Source organism: Ailuropoda melanoleuca, chromosome 13, assembly GCF_002007445.2.
Source record: "Ailuropoda melanoleuca isolate Jingjing chromosome 13, ASM200744v2, whole genome shotgun sequence".
Lineage (NCBI taxonomy): Eukaryota > Metazoa > Chordata > Mammalia > Carnivora > Ursidae > Ailuropoda > Ailuropoda melanoleuca.
Genome location: NC_048230.1, coordinates 23,641,350 through 23,663,341, shown reverse-complemented (window position 1 = coordinate 23,663,341; position 21,992 = coordinate 23,641,350). Strand labels below are relative to the sequence as shown.

The 21,992-nt window shown below is 55.0% G+C and overlaps 1 protein-coding gene across 2 annotated transcripts in view; it reads right to left on the bottom strand.

The window, feature by feature from the left end:
* Nucleotides 1-21,992, bottom strand: part of LASP1 (LIM and SH3 protein 1) — a 37,606-nt gene that overhangs the window by 6,481 nt on the left and 9,133 nt on the right. The window contains exons 3-4 of one of the 2 annotated variants that reach the window (XM_002916804.4): nt 14,905-14,989; nt 7,660-7,767 (exon numbers count right to left, since the gene is read on the bottom strand). In XM_002916804.4, coding sequence (XP_002916850.1) covers nt 7,660-7,767; nt 14,905-14,989 — 193 coding nt within the window. The remainder of the gene's footprint in view (nt 1-7,659; nt 7,768-14,904; nt 14,990-21,992) is intronic. The other variant, XM_011221797.2, reaches the window with a different exon arrangement.

Sequence of the window (21,992 nt, the reverse complement as noted above, 5' to 3'; positions counted from 1 at the left end):
AAGAAATGCAAGGTCCTTCCTCCTCATCGAGGCAGGGAGGCGAGCAAAGCCCACCCTGTTCTCTGGAGCAGAAGGAACCAGGGATTCTGTGCCCCAAGGCCCAACGGGAGCTGTCGCAAGCCCAGGGCAGTCCCTTTTGGCCATCCCCTCCCACTTTCTCGGCTGCCTTCTCTCCCACTCCTTGGTGTTTGCTTTGCAAGGAGGGCAAGAGTTAACACTTGTCCAGGCAGGGCTTACACTGAGCAGCTGGGCTAAAGGTCTGCGGGTGTGGCCGATGAGAACACAGGGCTCGCTTCCACTGGCGAAATGACACTCACTGCAGCCTGGGCTGGGAGGACAGGCAGGGCGGCGGCAATGCCTCACTTAGGGGTCTGGCTCAGCACCAGCCCCTCCCTTCCTTGCCCCTTCCCTTCAGGCCCCAGCAGGGATCCACCCCCAAATGGCAAGACGGGCTGAGCGCCATTCCTCAGGCGGAGGCAGCCAGCCCTGGCCAGGCTGAGAATCTACGGGATCCCTCAACTCCTACCCAGAAAGGCATCTAGGAGTGAAGTTTTCAGACAGGGGCCAGTGCCCTGCTCTGAGATTCCAAAGACAAGAGCAAAAGGCGAGTGTCCCCGAACCCCACTCCCTCAGTGACCCCTGTCCACTGGTGGTGGGGGGGTGGTAAGGACAGGGGCCACCCCTCCTGAGGCCTTCAGGCTCACAAGGCAACTACCCTTCCGACTTTTGTCCTGGAGGTTAGAAATTTCACCTTCCTGTGTTTACTTTCTGTGGAAGAAAAGAGCCCTGACCCCGGGAGCCAGTGACCGGGGAGGGGGGGGAGTGTACGTGTAGAAGTGGACAGAGGCCTGCGCTGGGCGGCGGGGGGGGGGGGGAAGGACAAGTGTCCCTGATGCTGGGTGCCCAGCTTCCCTGCGTGACAGCCGCCTTCTCTGGGTGTGAAGAGGTGACAGAGAGCCCTGGGGAAGAGGGTACGTCGGTCCCAGCTCCTTCTCCGGACCAAGGAGCCAATGCCTAGAGCTATCCCCCGTCAGTGCCCTAACAGACTCAGTCCCTCATCATGGACGCAGTGGCCCTCCCACGCCTCATCCCTGCAAGATCATCAGCTTTTTTTGCTTACTCAGGTGACCCTGAGAGAGTCCTTACTCCTCTGGGCCTCAGTTTCCCGATCTGTAAACAAGGCCTGGTACCATCTGTTCCCAGGAGGTCCTGAGGCTCCCGACTGGGTCCAGGAAACTAACCAGACTCTAGAACTGAAAGCAAGTATGGACATGCGTGCGTCTCCACAAGGGCTGGCAGAATCCTCCTGGTCCTTACAAAGCCACTGCACAGGAGTATATGTTTATAAAATTAGGGCCAGCTGCCCCAGGTGGATGGAGTCGTGGCAGCTGGAACACAGAAAAACCCTCCCCGCCACCACCGATGTACGTACCACCTGTTACTGTTAATATTAATAACCTTCCCACTGGCTCAGCGACTCACACTGAGTGCATGAAGGCTCTTGGCGCATTATCTCCCCCCGGCCCTGGTGATAATCACCCTAGAACAAGAAGCTGGACAGGTGCACTTTAATTCCCATTTTACAGAAGAGGAAAATGCGCTCAGCAGTTCAATGACTTCCCAAGACAGAACTTTCATTACCCAGGAAGGGCTGAGGCTCGTGACACAGGGACAGAGTCACAGCTAGATGGGCCCTCTCCTGGGGGCAGGCGTGGAGCAGGGTGACCACATGCCCAAGGCTGCCCCTCGTCCCACTTCATGTCTTTTTTTTTTTTTTTTAAGATTTTATTTATTTGACAGTGAGAGACACAGCGAGAGAGGGAACACAAGCAGGGGGAGTGGGAGAGGGAGAAGCAGGCTCCCAGCAAAGCAGGGACCTGGACCTGGGATCATGACCTGAACCGAAGGCAGACGCTTAACAGCTGAGCCACCCAGGCGCCCCCCACTTCATGTCTTCTGTTCTGGAATAAACACGAGTAGTGTGCCTCTCACTCGCAACAGGGATGGTGACCACAAGGTCACCCTCGCTTTGAGGGAAGAGAAGAGGCAGCACGACAGGGTAAGAGGGGTGCAGCCCCTCCGCCTGGGCCGACTGGGAGAAGACACCGCCACTCCCCGCTGCCTCCCCCTCCCTGCCCCAACGAATGAGAAATCTGCGTTATTTCTTTGCCGACCTACTGAATGGTGTGAGAAGCAAAGAGGTGCACTAAAGGGAATTAGCGTATGGGAAAGGGAAAGAGACATCTTCCAGACTCCAGGGGTCTGGCTGGCCCCTGCTCCACAGTCGGCAGTCCAATCGCCCTGAACGGGGGTCACCATAAGCCCACAGTGTCAGCAGGGCCTCAGCTTAAGAACTATCGTGGGCGCCGGGGTGGTTCAGTCGGCTAAGTGTCCGACTCTTGGTTTCAGCTCAGGTCGCGATCTCATGGGTCGTGGGATGGAGCCCCACGTTGGCTCTGCACTCAGCGTGTAGACTGCTTGAAAGATTCTCTCCCTCTGCCCCTCCCCCCAAAATAAATAAATAAATCTTAAAAAAAAAAAAATAAAGAATTGTCGTGGGCCCCCTGAGCACCCTGTTCTAGGCCCAGAAGATCCAAGTGCACGGATGGGGGTTGAGAGGCCCAAGCCCCTGCTCGCTGGGACTCCGGGATGACGAGTGGAGGGTCCGTGCCACAGCTAAATAAAGAAACCCGTTTTCTCTGCCTGCCGACGTTCTGTTTTCTGAACCCCTGCTCTCCTGACTGTGCTGGAAAACAGATGCTGCACGACGCTCCCACGTGATTCGACATCATGCTCCACAAGGGCTCCGAGGCTCTGAACAGAACCATCCACTCACCAGCCAGACTCTATTTTTTGTAACAATGTCCCCACTCGCTGAGGGCCGATTTTGGGCCCTTACATGGATTACTCATTTCCTCTTCCCAGCCAGCCCTACGACGATGTATCACCATCACCCCCCCTGTTTTATAGATGGGGACACCCACGCTCGGAGGCGGGTAACTGATGAGTTAGCAGAATCCAGCACGAACATCGCATCCTTACTTCTCGACTGCCACGCGATACCACTCCCGATGACAGACGGACAATATTTTGTTTTTAAAACAAACGTGAATCTGTGTTCACCTTCAGTAGTCATCACAGAAATGCAAGTTAAAACCACAATAAGATACCACTACACACAATCAAAACGGCTAAAGTGCATCTGTCTAAGGGTGTAGGGCAATGGAAACTCTCATCACTGCTGGCAGGAGGGGACATCAGCACGGCCACTTGAAAAATAGATCAGCATTATCCGGTAAGGTGGAAGGGTCAAAAACTCTAAGACCCAGCAAGTCCGCTCCAGGCGAACACCCAGAAATACACATGGGGACATCCAAAGCGCGTGGAAGCAATCTCACGTCCAACACCAGAATCGGTAAAACGTGGTATAAGCATTAAATGGAATACTATATGGCAATGAAAAAGAATGACCTATACAGCTACGTGTAAATATGTAGATGATTCTTTAAACCCAGTATTGACCAAGGTTAGACAGACACAAAAAGAATACCTAGTGTATGTTCAAAGTCAGGAAGATGAACTATGGCGTTTAGTAAAAATAATTACATATTAAAATTAGAAAAAAGAGGGGCGCCTGGATGGCTCAGTTGGTTAAGTGTCTGCCTTCTGCTCAGGGCATGATTCCAGGGTCTGGGGATCGAGCCCCGCATCGGGCTCCCTGCTCAGTGGGGAGTCTGCCTCTCCCCCTGCCCCTCACCCTGCTTGTGCTCGCCCACTCTCTCACTCTCCCTCAAATAAATTAATAAAATCTTAAAAATAAAGTAAAATAAAACTAGAAAAAAGAAAGCACAGCACACACTGTCAAAAACTACACTGGGGGGGCACCTGGGTGGCACAGCGGTTAGGCATCTGCCTTCGGCTCAGGGCGTGATCCCGGCGTTGTGGGATCGAGCCCCACATCAGGCTCCTCCGCTGTGAGCCTGCTTCTTCCTCTCCCACTCCCCCTGCTTGTGTTCCCTCTCTCTCGCTGGCTGTCTCTATCTCTGTCAAATAAATAAATAAAATCTTTAAAAAAAAAAAAAAAAAAAAAACTACACTGGGGTTGCTCCACGAGCCTGCGTCCAGGTCATCTGACCCTGGGCATGGAATTTTTGTTTGGCGTTAGTACTGGTGAGGCCCAGCCTCTAAAGGCTGAAACTAACTTACAGAATATGTGCTCCGAATTATTTTTTCACTGATGGAAATGCAAAGCATTTCTGCCTGTGGCAAAGTTTATGGTTTTATGGCCCTGCAGAACATTGCCCACTCCTGCAGATAATGGCAGGGCACTAACCAGTTCTGGGTCTCATTGTACCCAGCACTTTCTTTCACTGACTAGGCAGTACGTCTGCCTGTCCTGACCTCCACCAAAATTAAGTGCAATATATGACAGGTGCTCACCGTACGAGAGCTAGGTTTTTAGCACTTTAAAACCTCTATTTTAAGAGGAGTTTGGCAATGTTTCTTGACTTGCACAGTGAACACAGGTGTTTACTGTATGTGTTACCGGGTGTTACATTTCACAGAAAAAGACACAGAATTGTACACAGAAAATCAATATGTAAGTAGACATGTAGATAAACAAATGCAGAGCTTCTCTACTGGGAGGCAGGGGCTCCCATAAAAGGGTCTCAGCCATGAAAATTTCCCGATGCATTATAGCCGTTGGAGCTCAGGACCAAAGGGCATTCCAGAAGGATACACTGCATTCCAGAGCACAAGGCCCTGGCCTCTCGATCCTTTCCACGCCCTTCACAAAGACACGGTTACTCCAGGAATATAACTTACTAGGACCCTGCCCCAAGAGTTTTCACACATTCTCAGTACCAGACAACGGCTCCACTTTTCAACCAAGCTTTACTCCCTGCCTTTTTTAGCCACAGTGCGGAAAGCAGACAGGTCTGCCTTTAGAGAAGTGGTAATTATATTGACAACACTGATCTGACAGATGACAGACCGCACACACCCAAAGCCTTTAAACACAACCTGGGGAGACCAGACACTTTTTCAAAATGTTCTCGCTTGTGAATTCTCTAACCTGGAGCATATCCTCAGGGGAGGTAAATCTCCTCTCTTTGCAAGATGGTCTGGCCTTTCTGGAAACAGCTAGGGCTCGTTGGGTGCTCACCTGGGAAGTGAGTGAAAAACTACACAGAGGACATTATTTTGGATACTAAACAAAAGGTGTGGCTCTCTAAACACTATCTTTGCCGAAAACTCTCCTGGAGGTTAGGACAACTTCACAACGGCTCTAAGCGTGGTTTCAAGGTCCCTTAGGGTTCGGGGATGTGGCTGGGCCTGGCACTCTCTGACTTAGGGCTTGGTGAAGCTTTTTCAGGCTTTTAAGTAATGGTTCTCAAACTTCACTGAGCACCACAGAAACCCAGCGAATGTGCTTAAAATGCTGGTTCCTTGATTTCAGCTCAGGTCATGCTCTCAGAGTCATGGGATGGAGCCCCGTGTTGGGCTCCCCACTCAGCGAGGAGTCTGCTTCTCCCTCTCCCTCTGCCCCTCCCCCACACTCGCTCACTTTCTCTCTCTCAAATAAATAAATAAAATCTTTACAACCTTTCCCATATGATTCTAGTATGGTTGCTTAGAGAGGCCCACATTTGACAGACTCTAATTGCGTTCACTAAAACCAAGAGTCTTCCAGTTTTGCGGTCACACCTCAGATGTCCCAGCTAAGGCTGCAAAAGCAGAACCCCGTCAGGTTCAAGCCACCTCCCCCAGTGCCTTGGCCACAGTGAGTTTGTTACCAGAGCTCCTCAGATAGTACCACCTCCAATAACTGGGTATGGAATATTCTGGAAGCCTTCCAGAAAGGGAGGCAGGGATGACTGGACTTGCTTGTCTTCTGCCTCTAAAACCCACAGGATGGAAGCAATGAGTGAATGTTTTGGGGAGTTGGGGTGCAGATGAGAGCACTGTCCTCACAATGAAAATACCACAGAGGCCCAGGGAGTCGGAGACTCCAGCTTTGTGAGCCATTGCAGGTTTTCACCGTTGCCCGAGGCTTCCCCCTCCCTCCCACTTTTCGTGTGGAGAGCTGGAAGACACAGACCTTCTTCAACCCTCTGTACCCTTCAGAGGGTCTGGCAGCACGGGTGGGGAAGCTCTAGGGTGTGAGGCCAGGCTCTGGCTTCTAAACAAGCAAATGAAACAGGCTTTATTTGTGCGTCTGTGTGTGTGTGGGGGGGTGGATCAGCGCCCTCATAGCCCAAGGGAAGCTCTCCATTTCCTCAAGTCACAGATTTCAAACGGTAGGTCAACGGCCTTGTTGCAAAACCCACTTAGTTACCCCTTTAGTTAAGTCTGCAACAAGCATCTTTACAAAATAAAATAGAACAGAAAATGTCTGAATGCTCTCCAAGTAGTAAGAACTCTTTGATTTGGTTTTCTCTCTAAATAAATAAGCAGCCTGTTTGGTGGGTCACTATGTGAAACGTACGTCGTTAAGTTGCAAAGTCTAAAAGCCAAGGCCTTGGGCCTGACTGGTTCTGCTGGCCTCGGCCCTGGCTCTGAAATCCACCTGATCCACTATGGAGCCCACTCTAAGCACAGCGCCACCAAGAAGCCTGGGGGGAGGCATGGGGAAGGCTGTAGAGGCTGGGGACGGAGTCGGGTGGCCCACCCAAATCCCAGACCCTCCGGCCAGAGTGACATCAGACAACCCGCCAACTCCTCTCTGTTCTAGACAGAGAAGATAACTATTTGCCCAGACGGGGCTGGCTGGGCACACACTGCAACTCTGTGCCCCAGGACCCTGTGCCACGGGGTCCCGCAGTCCAGGTCCCGTGCCTGTGGCTCACAGCAGTGCTCCAACCCCCACGTGCCCCTAACCCCCCAGGCAGCTTCCCCACAAACCCAGATACCAGGCGGCTGGTCTGAGGCTCTGCCAAGCAGGAAACCAAGGCCCATTCCCTGGCCACAGGTGCCACGGGCCCCTCGATCTACCACCCACTCTCTCTGCCCAGTGCTGCCCCAGCCAGACACGGCTGACCAGCCCCAGCCCGGGGAAGGCCAGGCCAGGGGGTACGGGGCCGGCCAGCCAAGCCGGCTGGGGTTTTTACACAGGAAGGAAGAGCAAGCCGAGGTGGGGGTGGAGGCCGAGCGAGGGCGGAAATACTGCAATATCAGCACCCAGAGACAGACAAGAGGGGGGCCGGCCCCTCCCTACCCCGCCACCCAGTTATGACCTTTGTGCTTCGATAAAACAGTCTGGACCCTGACACCCACCAGAGAGACACGTGGGGGGAGGAAAAACTTCAGAGAGGGTGGGGAGTAACTGAGTACGTGGACCCTCCCTGTACAGCCCCCCCCAAAAGTTGAGTGCTTTAATGGTAGAAATGCCATGTGGGCACAGGGTGGAACAGGGGAAGATGGGGGTGCACAGAAAAAAGGCGTCTGGGAACCCCGGACCCTTCCTTCCCTCTGCTCAAAAAGCTGCCACCCAGGCCTGCCCAGAAGAGCAGGGGTAGCAGAGAGCCGGCCTCATTCGTGCCTGCCACACCGGCAGGGAGGGGGCAAGANGCAGCGCGGGTCCCACGGCCGGCAGGGAGGGGGCAAGATGGGGGGGAGGGTGGCAGCATGGGTCCCACGGCCGGCAGGGGCACGTACGTTACTGATCTGGTCCTGGGTCTTCTTGATTCTCTGGAGCTCAGGCGTGTCTGCCACCACGCTGAAGCCCTTGCCCTTGTTCTTCTCGAACTCCTCCTTGTAGCGCACCTGAAGGACCGAGTGGGGGAGAGGGGTTAGTATCAAGGCAGGGGCGGCAGAGAGAGCCCCAGACTGCGGCCACCTCCGAAACGACCACCAGCCAGGAGGGAGACCCTGACCAGAAAGCCCCCTGCAGTAACACCCACCGCCCACCACAACACCAGAACTCAAAGCACGAGCCTGAGCCAAAAAGTAAGTGTTCGACTACTAACAATAACCCATGGAGACGTATGCAGCGCATTCTGAGTGCCAAGGGCTTTACATGAATTATCTCATTTAAGTCTTACTGTATTCTATTCTTAGCTCCATTTTGCAGATAAAGAAACAGAGCCAGAGAGAGGCAAAGCCCCCTGCCAAGGTCATATAGCTTGGGAATAAATGTCCAGAGCCATCAGGGTGCAAATTCTCATCTCCCTGACTCCTGACTTCACTGCGGACCTATCCTGCATGAAAGCTACAGGAAGAAGGTTCTTTCCAGAGCCCCAAAGGCTGCCCCAGCCCTCACCCTAGCCAGGATGTGGCCTGACCCACCAAGAACCCGGAGGAGTCTTTAAGCGCCCAGCTGAGTGAAGGCTGTGCCAAGGGACAAAGCTGGCACCCAGAAAGGAGGGTGGTGAGACAGCCACTCGGAAGGACTCCATCAATGAGCCTTTGACAGGTTCGGCGGCTTCCTGGAGCCTGCCAGGCCCACTTCTAAGGTCAATGCCACATGAGGGGATAACATCGGCAGGGGCACAAACAGGACTTCAAAACAGGGTTCCAACCTCCAGGGAAGAACCCTACGCTCCACCACGGCCCTCCTCTCCTGAGAAATTCACGGAAACTCAAGTACCAGAGGGACTCAAGTCAGACATAAGAAAGGACTTCCCGAACCCTAATGGAATTGAAATACGAAAAATATCTTGTTCTCCCCTGAGGGTTTTAAAGAACGGAATGGAGGCTAGAAATGCCCATGGGACAGAGAACTGTTCCCTGGTTTCCAGAGACTTCACCGACGCACTCAGCAGCCAGCTGTTCCAGCCCCACCAGCTGCCTGGATTTCCTCTGGGGGGAGCGGTGCTGCACTAGAAGCAGGTCAGCCCAGGACATGAGGCCCGGGGCCTTGGGAGTTTCCAGGACGGGATGCCCAGGCAGCTCGCAGGCGTGGTGTCAGGAGTCACCTGGCCACAGGGCTAAGCTGCACCCTGACCCTACCGACAACACCCACATATGCATCCGTGGCCAACCCTGTCAGTTCCACTGCACATCGCCCAGGGGTCAGAGGTCCTTGTTCACCCTCTGGGGCCCAGGTTACCCACCCATCGGGTTCTAGAATCTAAAAGATTTCAGAAACTTGTTTGTTTGTTCGTTCATTCATTCATTCATTCATTTATTTAAAGAAGCTCATTCATTCTGATCCAGACTGAAAACAAAGGCCTGGATGTGCTAGTTCCCATCAGACTGGAAGTTAATGCAGTAAATACAAGGACTGATCCACCCCAAGAGCCCAGGACTGCCCCCAGCATCAGCTCTTCCAGAAAGCCCTGGAACAGCATGGAGACCTTTAGTGCTGGGCGAAGGCAGACCCTTTGGTAAAGGGGCATCAGGGAAAGGAAGGCATTAGAGTCAGAAAATATGTAGGTCCCGGTGCAGAAGCCCCAAATCCAAGGCCTCTGGCCTCGATTTCCCCATCTGTAAAAGGGTTGTCATGGGAATCAGTTAAAATATGGGGAGGGGGCTTCCCATCGCCAAGCATGGGCAAAGAGCCAGAGGGAGCTGGTCTTAACACGTGCTCAGTCTCCCACATGCCAAGTGATCTCGGGCAAATGACTTCACCTCTCTAGCCTCCATTTCCAATCTGTAAAATGGGTATAGTACCACCCATTCCAGTCAACGGCGTGAACTACAGACAGTGGCTCGAACACAGCAAATGAATCACGGAGCATCCTGAAGCAAGACAGGGCTCAACACCTGCTGATGAGGGCAAGTGTGGAAGTGCTCTGTCAACAGTAAAGTGCTGAACGAGTGCCAGACCCCCACTCTTTCCTCCAATTCCTGGCCTTGCAAGGGTCAGGCCCCTAATCCAGGGGAATAATTGTCATGGCGACACTACAATGACATCAGCTAGTTCCCAGGCTCAGGAACTGCCTCTCCCTCCCTGCTGGGGAAGGAGAATTCATTTCACTCCTGGCACCGGCAGCCAGAGAGGGCGGGGCTGGGGTGGAACAGGGACTGAGAAGGGATGGAGGGAAGTCTGGGCTCAGCACCTCTTTGCTGTGTGTCACTAGGCAAGTCAGTCCCCCTCTCTGGATCCCGAGTGGGGGGCTGGCCAGCTGATCTCTACAAACCCACCCAGCTCTGGAGTACCTGCAGGCCTTAACTATGAAGAGTCAAGGTGAGGAAGCTTGTCTGAGAGGCCTTTTGGTTCTGGAGTGGGTGGCAGAGGTGAAAGAAAGAGAGAAAGGAGGGTGGAGAGGGCCCTGTCTAGAGCTCCTCGCTCAGGGTGCTCTTGTCACCCAAGCAGGAATGTTTGCCCTCACCTGGGAGGGCTCAGCAGGGTATGACGGTGGTCTCCGAGGGAAGGGAACCGCCCAAGGTCACTCAACCCAGTTGTGGGTAGGGGCAGGGTCCAACTCTGCACTGGGGAGCGGAGGACTCCATGCCTGGGAGCTGCCTGGAACTCCCAGCCTGAAAATTATGCCACGGGAGGGCATGCCCAAGGCTCCTCCCACCCCACGAACACTGCCCACGAGGCTCTACTTTCTCTACACACGTTTATTAATAATTCCCTGGGTCTATCTTGTTCATTATTTATCCCAGCGAAGGAGGTAAAAGTGTTTGTGGCGTGAATGATGAGTGAATCGAATAGACACAAAATATCAAACAGACAGCATAATTTAGAAAGTCACTGCTTTGCTGACCTAATGTAAGAGGAAAGATCAAGACTTTAAAAAAATTTTTCTAAGTAAACCAATATGAAATAAAACAGAAACAAAAAAAAACTTGTTTTTTGAAAAAAAAAATTACAATACCAACCATTTCCACTTACTCTGCACCTGCTATGTGTTGAGCCTACATACTATGTAACTTACCCCCTTCTAACAAAAAAGAAATTGGGTTGAAGATTGGACAGACACAGATGGGGAGGAGAGTGAATGAAAAAGGTCAGCGCTGGAAGCAATCGTCAAAAGGTCACCATGTCTGTTCCCCAGCTTCATTGTGCCCAAGCTCCATTTCCTCTCCTTTCCAAGAGAATAGTTAATAGTGAACATTTATTGAGTGCTGACTCTACGCCAGGAACTGTTCTAAACACCTAATATCTACTAATATCCTCTATAACATGGGATGTTATATATATGACATAATACATATTATATCCTCACAATCACCTTTGGAGAAAGGTAACCCCCATTTTACAGATAAAGGCACTGAGGCTCAGGAAGGTGAACTATCTCGCCCAAGGTCACACAGCTAGCGATGGCAGATCCAGGATCTGACCTTCAGCCGGCTTAGGTCCGAGGGACACCAAGCATGCTGCCTGCAGTGCTGGGGACAGACCACACTGTCCTGTGCCTGGGATGGCACAGTGTCACGGGGTGTGACAGTGGGGGACAGAACGAAAGAGGCATTCTCTTTGCACTTCTGCCTGGGTTCCGGGGGCCACACACACACCCCCCAGCTCAGTGCCACAAAAGTTATTGCCTCTCCTCAGCCTGGAGCCGGGGGAGAGAGAGCTGCTGTGGGAACGGGGTGCAGCTGGGCCCTAGCCTCCGGTTCCCTGCCTCAGCCAGGCCTGGGCAGGACCACCCAGGGGGTCATTTCTGGTCAGTTTTGTGGTTACCTCCCCCGCAGGGGAGGCTCCAGGTGTCCCAGACACCCAAAGTACCACTTTGGGAACCCATCTAGACACAGGAAAACAAATAAAGTTGAAATAGCACTGGCAGTTTCCAGAGACGGAGGAGGGCTGAGACACACGCATGCAGGCCAGGAAGGGGCCCTGGAAAGAGACCAAGTGACATCCTGGTGGGGTGGGGCACGGTAGGCCGAGGAGGCTCCCACTTCCCTTCCTGCCAGCCACAGGCAGCGCTAGCCGGCCCTGCCCCCACAGCAGCCACAGGAACCAGAACCTATCACCACCCCCGGCCAGGCACACTCAGCCCTTCCAAACCTCAGCGCCATCAGCCCAGCCCCCAACCTCTAGGCAACTGGGCTTTGCTGTCCCCATTTTACCAGGGAGGAAAAAAAGCTATGAGAGAAGAGCGGCCAGGCTCAGACCACAGAGCTGGGGGCGAGGTAGAAGGAAGACAGACCCAGGCTTACAAAGGCAGGGCCCTGGCCTCCACCCTCTGCCTACCCCAGCTGCCAGGCCCCAGGAGCCCAACTGTAGGTTAGAGCCATGTCCTCGGTGCAGAGCCCTGACTCCATGAGGGCCCCCCCCCCCCCCCCCCNGGGGGCCCCCCCCCCCCCCCCGCCTCAGAGCAGAAGCAAGGTGAGCTCAGGTCAGTCCCACCCAGCTTCCTGCTGGCTCCCCCGCCAAAGCCCGGCTCTAAGTCTCTCAAAGTCAGTCCAAAAGGCTCATGAGAACCACCAGGCAGTCAAAATGCAGATTCCTGGGCACTGCCCACAATTGCCAACTGGAAACCCCCTGGGTTGCGGCCTAGGAATCTGCATTCCAACACACACACACACACACACACACACACACACACACACACACACTCCCCCCCCCAATTTGGTAACTGTGCATCCCGTGGGTTGAGAGCGTAAGGCTGGCTGCAGGCCACATCAGGCTATGGAACTTGCAAGAACAAGGGCTTGAACTCTGCCTCTGTCACTGGGCTCTGGGCAAGTGGCATGGCCCCTCTAAACCTATGTCCCATCTGTAGAATGGGGACTAAAAAATCTCTCCATCGGGTGGTTGTAAGGATTCGATGAGGTCAGGGCCTGGCCCTCAGTGAGGACCTAATGGAGAACGACTGCCTGAGACAGGGGCCGGGGACCAGGAGCCCGGGAGGCAAGCAGCAGGCCAGCCCCGGGGCCCACAGGGAGCAGAGGTGAGGCCCCGCTTCCTCCCGCAGGCCCCGCCCCTCGGGGATCTGGTTCCAGGGGCAGAAAGGGCTACAACCGCGCTTTTGTGCGCTGACAAAAGCTAAGGGAATTAACAGGGTTTGAATTTCTCCGCCTGAGAGTAGGGGTGTGGGGGTGTGGGGGTGTGTGTGTGAGTGTGTGTGTGTCTGCCCCTGCCTCTGCCTGAGTGTGCACACTCACACCTCTGGGAGCTGCACCTTTCCAACGACCTCACGTCCCCTCCCCACACCTCTTCTTCCCGGTCCCCCTGATGGGGCCCCCACCGCTCAGGGTTCTGACTGCCCCTCTCAAGCTGTGCGGTGAGTACAGGTCGCCCCGGATGCTGCGGCCCGCACACCCCTCAAAGCCGCCTCCATCTCCGGCAGCAGGGGGCCCTCTCCAGGATGGGGAGTCCCCGGCAGCAGTCAGCAGCTGCCTAGGGCCTGGCCAAAATCTTCCCCATGCAGACCAGGCCCCGGGCCCCCCAGAGCTGCCTCAGCCCCTCTCCCTGCCAGTGGGACCACCCTGCCCTCCTCATGCTGGCTCCCCCTAACCGCGGGTTTCAGGCCAGGCGGGGTCAGCATCCAGGCTGGCAGCTGTGAGCTGCCACTGAGGGAAACTCCAGCTTCCCCTACTCGCTCCGGGCTGCTGTGGGACACCCAGGAGTCCTCACCGGGGCTGTACACAGTCCAGGTCACTGTACTTGGGAGTGGAAAAACCAGAGTCCTGATCTTGGAACTTCGCTCACCATGCGTGCCCACAGGCAAAGCCTCAGTTCCCTCATCTGATGGCCCCCAGAGCGGGTCAAGGGTGCATGAGGCCAAGTAACTAAGAGCATTCGCTAAGCTATAAAAGTTCTCACCAGCACCGTGTTGATTATCAAGGTGGAGATAAGTTCTCCTGAGGGAGCTGGGTGGCAAACTGGAAAGAACTCAAGTCTCGGAATTAGACAAACCGCCCTTCAAAGTCAGCAGTACCCCCTCCCTCCTCCTTCAAGCGGGAGCGATCCTGCCAACTGCACAGACTCGTGAGAACCGAGGGCACCTAGATGCCCAGGCCCTCAGGCGCTCAAGGCGAGAGCGGTTACCAGTGTTCCCGCCCCTACTGCTACCCCACGTGATCTTAGCAAGTCCCCTCGTGTCTCTGGGCCTGTTTCCTCATCGGCACCACGGGGCAAACAGCACGCTCACAGCTGCCAGGAGTCGTCCGTAAAACCCTAGAGAGCCCAGGGCTGATTCTCCTTCACAGGACCTCCTGGGAGACAGAGACCCAGAGAGGTCATGTTCACATCAGACAGCAGGAACCCCACTCCAGAGGGATCAAGAGAGATTCCCCCTCTGTGGCCTGGCTGGATCGTCGGCAACATTTTCCTGGCCCTGTCCACCCTGCCCACGCGGCTAAGTCCCTCAAGGGGTCTTGGCAGAAGCCCCGCCCCCCACCACACCCCCAGTCCAGGCCAGGCTGGTCCCAGAAGCCCTCCCAGACCTCCAGGCAGAGTGACCTGTTCGGGGCTCAGGGCTCTGGATTCTTTGCTTATTCCTCACTGTCCCCTAAAGACCGAGTACTGCCTGGGGCAGGAACCCATCTCCTCGATACACCACTCCCCGCAAAGCAAGAGCTCCAGAAAATCAGGCCCAAGGAGACAAAGGCAGGACAGGCCCCCAGGGCGAGGCCCCCTTGGCAGCCTGCCTTCTGAGGGGTGGAGGAGCTTCGGAGGCATGGCCATAAAGGGTGGGCTGACCTCAGACTGGCATGAGCTTGGAGAGGTGAGTCCCCTCCTTTGAGGGTGGGTGTGAGTGGAGAGAAGGGAACAGCTTCCTGGAGGTGGGCTTCAGAGGCCCTGCAAGAAATTCCTGGAGCAGAATCAGATACCCATACCTCTCGAACCCACTTCCTCCATTCCTTTGATAAAGTCAGGAAATATGAAGTAACCAGACACAGGGGTGGGTGGGGGCAGGGAGAAAAGGCAAATGCCAGGATTGCAGCACCTTGGCCTCGCTGAGTAACCACAGAGGGGAGGGGGAAGGAGCCCTTGCCAAATCCAGGGCTTACAACAGCCCTCCCTCCCTGCCAGGCCACAGGGCCGCCCCGCCCCCTCACCTGACTCTGGAGCTCACTCTGTTGCTTGAGGCGGAGGTTTTCCGGGGTGTCAGCCACCATGGTGAAGGACTGCTTGGGGTAGTGTCTGCGGGACGGAAAAAAAGAGTGGAGGTCACTTGGAAAGGGGTGGGAACCTCTGGGCTTCTCACAGGCCTGACTCTCCTGGAAACTTCCTCTTATCCGTGGGCAGCCCCTGCCCTGCCCAGCAGCAGGACCTTGATGTGCACCAGCCTTGGCTGAGGGGAGGCAAGCATGTCTCAGACTTGGCCAGGGCCAGGGGCTGGCCCGCCATGGAGAACTGCCCTGAGTCAACGGGAGGCCCTGGGGACAGTGTCTGAGGGTTTCAGATGACCCTTGTTTGGAGACAATCCATGCCTTAGAATGCAGGGGGGTTGAGAGGTCTGGGCCACCCAGGCCAGTGCCACCAGACTGGGAAGAAAGAAAATGGGCATGGGCCAGAACAAAGTGTTCAGCTCAAGGCAGAAATGGAGACCAAACCCAGCAGCGGAAGGGCAGGAGGGATGCGGAGACAGAAGTAAAGGGGAATGGAAACAAAACAGACAAGCAAAGGGAAAAAAAGAGAGAGACAAACCAAGAAACAGATTTTTAACTCTAGAGAACAAACTGATGGTTACCAAGGGGGAGGTGGGTGAGGGGATGGGTGAAAAGGTGATGGGGACTAAGGAGCGCACTTGGCGTGATGAGCACCAGGTGATTAAAATAAAAACTTAAGGAAAAAAAAGTAGTAAAGGGGAATGGGACATGCATATGGGGGGGGGGTCTTCCTGGAGGAGTTAGTGAGAGAGAAAATTCACACATCCAGAGTGGTGTTTCAAAGGGCTGACAAGGTCTAACTTAACTGGAAGTTAGGTGAAAGATCAGCTTGACATCAGAAAATCAGCTTGAGCCCTCAAGTGACAGATAACACTCTAACAAAGGCTGATGTTTGTCCAGTGTCTTAGTTCATCAAATCCCCACAAATGTCCTATCTTCCTGCTTTGACAGAAGGGAGAACTAAGGCTCGGACAGGTTGAACAATGTGGCCAAGGCACAGGGCCAGTAAGTCGTGGCATCTAAATTTGCACCCCAGGGCCCAGCATCCTGAACCAAACCCTCCCATCTCCAGACACAGGTCAGACAAGGAGCCTGTTCCCCAGAAAGAGGGCCGGCCTGGAGGTAGCAGGAGCCAGGGCAGCCCTTGGAACGAAGCCCACAGGGACCTCCAGGATCACGCGGTCATGTCCCCTCATTTCCCAGAGGAGGAAACGTCTTGGTGCCAGGCACTTAGCACTTAGCTGAGTTCATAATTAACTTATCTATCACATTGGTTTGTCCTCTCTCTACTTCCCCATGAGGTGAGGGGTTTCTGGTCTCTTTTGTCCATTTGCTTTATCCCAAACTCCTTAGAACAGTACCTGGTGTTCAATAAACAGGTGTTGGACAAACGAATGTCCCACCAGGCACTGGAGCTGGGCCAAGACTAGAATTCGGGTCTTCTACAACCCATGGGGTCATCCCAAAGGCCCCCAGCAAACCAGCTAGAGGAGAGGCAGCCCTGAGCCACTGGTTTGTGGGAATGTGCTGGAATGTGAAATGGTTGCGGGTCCACATGGGCTCCAAATATTCCAGGGGCTGGCGAGTGGCTTCTCTGAGCAGGAGCTGAGGTCTGGCCATTTGCAGCCCTGGGTGACCACACCTCACCACAACCGTGACCACCTGCAGATTCCCGAGTCACAGGCTGTCCTCAGGTTAAGAGATGGAGCGCCTCCTTCCAGGCTCGTTCCATCCCGGCTGGCCTGGCCAACAGGCCCTAGAGCCAGAAATGAGCTGCCCTCCTACTGTGCGCTCACCAAAGCTGGGAGGTTCTTGCGGTCATCACCCCGAGCCAGAGCCACCTGTGAACATGTGACTTCCCCCTCCCCAGCCACCACTTGTGAAGGGTAGGACTTGGGGTTTGCAGCACTAAACCAAGGTGGGGGAGGGGTGGCTAGAATGGACACAGTGTTGGGCTCTGGCCCTGGCACTGACTCGCTGGCGGACTTTAGCAAATCCTTTTTCCTTCTGGGCTGGTTTCACTGTCCTGGACTGTGCCCCTCCCCCAGCCTCTGCTGCCCCACCTGGGTCCTGCCTCCCAGCTCAGCCCGCAGAGGGAGGGAGGCAGAGGACAGAAAAGTAAACACAGGTGCCTACAGCTGGCAACAGAAATGGCCTGGGGACGAATGTGGGGCTAAGGCTACAGGGTCCAGGCCCCAGACTTGGCCCCGCTGCGGGAAGCGAGGGCCACCCACAGCTGAGGTGCTCCATTCAAAATTCCTCCGCAGTTCCAGAAAAAGGGAGGGTTCCCTGGGAGTCTGTTTCTGGAGATTAGAAAGAAAGGCAGGAGGGATCCAAGTTAAGATCTCTAGCAGAACTGGCTGGCCCTGAGGTCCTGGGAGGGCAGGCTTCAGAGATTACCATCACACCAAATCAGGGCCCTTCCGAAGGCGTCAGGGGCTAGAGGGGGTGTGGTGAGGAGAACATCTGTAAGTAGAGACTCCTGTGGCAGAGGAGCCACAGGGGAAGCAGGGGGACCCAGGGGAAGACCTCCTGGGAGAATGAGCTGCTTAGCATTTGCTGGGGAAGGCTGGCGGGCAAACCTGGGCTTTTGCATCTGCCTGAATGCACGAGCTGAAAATGGAGCACCCGTTTTGCGGGCAGCTGACACGAGCCCCCACCCCACACTTCTGAGGCTCCTACAATGGACCCACACCGCGTTGTTCCCCACACACGTGGAATAGCCATGGGCCCTTCGCAGCGATGCGCGCCTCCCAGCCACGGCCACGGGACCAGCCGGTCCACACCCCGCAGCGCGCTGCAGCCCCGGTCACACGTCTCTGCCGCTGCATCAGGAAGGTATCGGGAGACCACCCCAACATGCAGCGAGTGCCCCTGGATGGGACTGTCGGGTGTTTCACCTTCTCTTTGGGGCCACCATGACCCCCAGATCTCAGCCCCCCACGGCCCAAACACCAATCCCATCAGAAGGGAAGGGGAGACCAGCCTAGATGTTCACACAGCTTCATCTGGTGGGAAGGGTTTGGAAAAGGGGGGAGATTTTAATCCTGCCTCAGATTAACTAGATGAAAGAGGGGCACCAGAACCTTCGATCTCTTAGCCCGCTGCCTGGACCCCAACCCTAGACCACAGGAAGGCAGGCGGACCAGCTATTCCTGCTGCTGGGTCAAACCTGTCCCCTCCCCACAGCCCCGGCTCAGGCTCTGGGGAGGGGAGACAAGCCTGCCTCTCCCTCCCCTGCTCACTCCGCTTCAGGTTCCCATAGCAACCCCATCCTCCGCTCCAGGCAGGAGAGCGGAAGAGCAGGCAGACACAGTCTGTGGGGGTGGGGGGAGCGGCGCAGACAGCCCCTGTGTCCTCAGCCGCAGAGGAGCCCAGGAGGGCAAAACCAAGAGGCTGTGAATGCGGGATCCCTATAGACAGTGTCAGTGAGGAAGACAGGTGCCACAGGCGTGTTTCAGGAAAGAGGACACACAAGCGTGGGTGCTATGCCCTTCCCCCACCAACCCGACTGCTGCAACTGACGCAACCTCCTTCTAGAGACAATTGCTGGGAATTCTACCTTTTCCCTCCTTCTCAGTCCTCAGGCTGAAGCTCTCCCCACCCAGTACCCTCAGCTCGGGATGAATGGAGGTGTGAGTACCCCGGTGCGGGCGCTGAGGCCCAAACAAGGGGTTACCACCCCAGCTAGTGACCCTGCTGGGACCCCAGCCCAACAGCCTCAGCCACGGTGGGAAGAACTGGGTGTCCCAAACCTGCCTGGAGCTGGGTGTAGAGCACAGCTGCTCTTTTTTTTTTTTTTAAGATTTTATTTATTTGACAGAGAGACAGACAGCCAGCAAGAGAGGGAACACAAGCAGGGGGAGTGGGAGAGGAAGCAGCAGGCTCCCAGCAGATCAGGGAGTCCGAAGCGGGGCTCGATCCCAGGACTCCGAGATCATGCCCTGGGCGAAAGGCAGACACTTAACGACTGAGCCACCCAGGCGCCCCAAGAGAACAACCGCTCTTTGCCCCTTCCGTGGGCCAGGCTGCACCGGCCCCTTGCTCATCACTCCCAGCAGTGGGCCCTCTACTGATGCCCCTCCCGACCTCCGACTGCAGTATCAGCTGCTCTGGGGAAGAGACAGGCACAGAGACAGTCCAAGTCCACTAGGACAGGAAGCATGGCAGGGAAGGAATGTAGCAGCCATGATGGCAAGAACAGGGACCACAAGCAGGGCCATCAGGCAAAGGCTGGCAGCAGCCGAGGCCTCCGGGAGAATTTACAGGCACGCCAAGTGACTTCTTGATAGACTGTATCCTGTGCCCATTCTCTCCTGAAATCTGCCACAAGGCTTTGCGTTAGAAAAGGCAAGTATTATCATTGTGCCCATTTTACAGATAAAGAAACTGATGCTCAGTGTCAAGGACAAAGACCTGGCACAGTGCACTCACCCTCCCAAGTGCCCGGCCATCTAGGGGCAGGCTGGCATCTCTCTCAGATGGACCCCGGTCCACCCCTAGCTCTCAGAGCTCTGGGGAAAGATGTACTTGGTGGGGTGGGTGGAGAACAAAGTACTTTTATCTCTCAACCCCAACCAGTTCCCAAGCTTGGTCATTATGAGAAACCCTCTGGGGGGTCAGAAGGCAGGCAGACAGTCAGAAGCCACCTACTCCTTAAAACTTTTCTAAAGCAGGTGTCTCAAGAGTGTAGATGCAGAAGAAGGGTCCTCTGTCGCTCAGGGGTTTGCCCTAAGGACCTCTGAGTGACCTTCCTGTTCAGAAGGACCAGGGGGACAGGGTGGATGCTGAGAACCCTCCAGGCTCCTGCCACAGACACCCTGGTGACAGGGACAGCTTACAGGGCACAGCCCCGCTCCCACCTCTGCCCTTAGCTGCATTCCAGAGGCAGAGCCAGAACCAGAATAGACCAGCGCTCCTGAAACCCCAACTCCCCCTTTCCACAAGCAACCTTGTCCCTTCCAGCCTTGAACCCCTGCAAAAACCACAGCTTTTTGTTCAGGGAGGAACAAAAATACATCAACAAAAGCAACAAGGAGCCTTTGGTTTTACCAAAAGAAAAAAAAAAATAGCCCCTACATCCTGCCTCTGGAAGGAGCTGCTGATTCCCCTGCTGGGAACACTGCCCATGTTGGGGGGGGAGTTCCATTCTAACCCAGTTTCTCACCCGTCCCCCAGGCCTGAGGGGCTGAAATGGTGGGGATAGGAAGCAACAAGGAATCATTGTTTGACCAGATTAAAAAAAAATGAGCAACCAGAAAGATCAAGGCCAGACATGAAGAAGAACTTACCAGCCCTCAGGCATTAGAGACAAGATGAAAAACCAAAGCTGGTACCCATCCCTGATGGCAGGAGGTAAAGAGAAATGATTCTGCCAAGCTGGGTAAGGCATGCAAACACTGGGCCTCAGTTTCCTCATCTCTAAGGGGGAAGAGACCTCATCTAAAATGGGGTGTTAGGAAACGAAGTGATCTCTGAGGTTCCTTGAGGCCCCGACATCTCTGAGTGAATGTTGGCGGGGAGGGCCTGCATCTGGCCACTGTGGATGCCCTGTTGAGCCCGCCTCCTCCATCCCAAACACACGGCTCCCACGCCCCTCTCATTCCCACTCCCAGTGCTACACCCGCTCCCTGGGACATCTGATCCCACCTTTCCCAATCAGAGGCAGGAAAGGGGGAAGTGGGAAAGCTCCAGGCCCCAGTCCTGTATTTACCCACCAATGCCCCATCCCTAAGAGAAGCTGGGATTTGAGACAGTTTGCTAGAATCCAGAGACACTTGGAGCCCCCAATCCCACCTGCATAGGCCCCACCCCACACTCTGGGACCTGACGGAAGGAGCAAGACCATCTCCTCTCTCCTCACCCCTCACCACACAGCTCAAGGAAACTGAAGGACAGATCTGGAACTCTGTAGTCAGTGAAGAGGGGGAAGGTGCATCCGAGTGTCCCCCCTTCCTTCCCCAGCCCATGTCCCCCCCACACTTGACACCCCCAGAAGCTAGTTCTCCTGGCCTGAATCTCTAACGGGTGTGCAGCCTCCATTAACTCCTGGTCTCTAAGGGGGAGGGGAACAGGCCCATTCCTCCCCACCCTCACCTCACCCCTGACCTTCACAGCCTAGACTATTTGCATGGAGACAAAGGGGCAGGTTTGTGCATGTGGACACATCAGCCCCACTTTCACAAAATGTAGTTAACAAAACAAATAATCGAGGGCATAAATGGTCCTCTAACCAAGGGAGCAAGCAGGCTCACCCCACCTACCTAGAAATTTCACGAAAGAATTCGACGGTAGTTCTCGTACCACCAGCCATTGTGCAAAAGCGGAAAGGCACACCTCTCCCTTGCCACAGCAATGCCTGGGTGGCTGTGCCTGGGGACTGTGAACACACACGCTGCCCATTCAGTCTGACTCCTGGGCATGTCTCCCCGGCCCCACATCCAAGTGTGTGTGTCTGGATACGCACCAGGCGCTTGTTTAAGGGCATGTCTGTGAGGGCCCATGACCGCCCAACAGGCTGGCTGTGAGCTCTAGCTTGCATTCTCTCTGCTGTCTAACCCCAAACAAGTCTGGTGCAAGGAGAGAAACAAAAGAGGCCTTTTTGCTGCTTACAGTCACTTTCTAGAACATTCTAAAATCTCAGTCTTGAGAAGCCACCGGGGAATGAGAGACAGCCTTCTTCCCTCTTGACCACCCCCCTGCCAGATCCTGCCTCAGGGACTGGCCAGAAATAGGCACACCACAGAAACCTCCCTGCACACCAAACTCACACCCTCACCCACCGAGGGGGTCCAACTCCCTGGCAAAGTGCCGGGAAAGATCACCGATCCCTCTGGGTCCTGAGCAGGAGGTAAATGCTGAGAAGGAAGGAAGCCAGGCCTGAGGTCTACAAGCCAAGGCCAGGATGGGAGTGGGGGGCACAGCTACACCCTGGGAAACCCCAAGATTCAGGAACCTGAATGCCACTAGAGGATGGGGCCAGAGGCAGAAAGGAAAACAGGAGGGAATGAGAGGGGACATCAGCACAGGGCCTG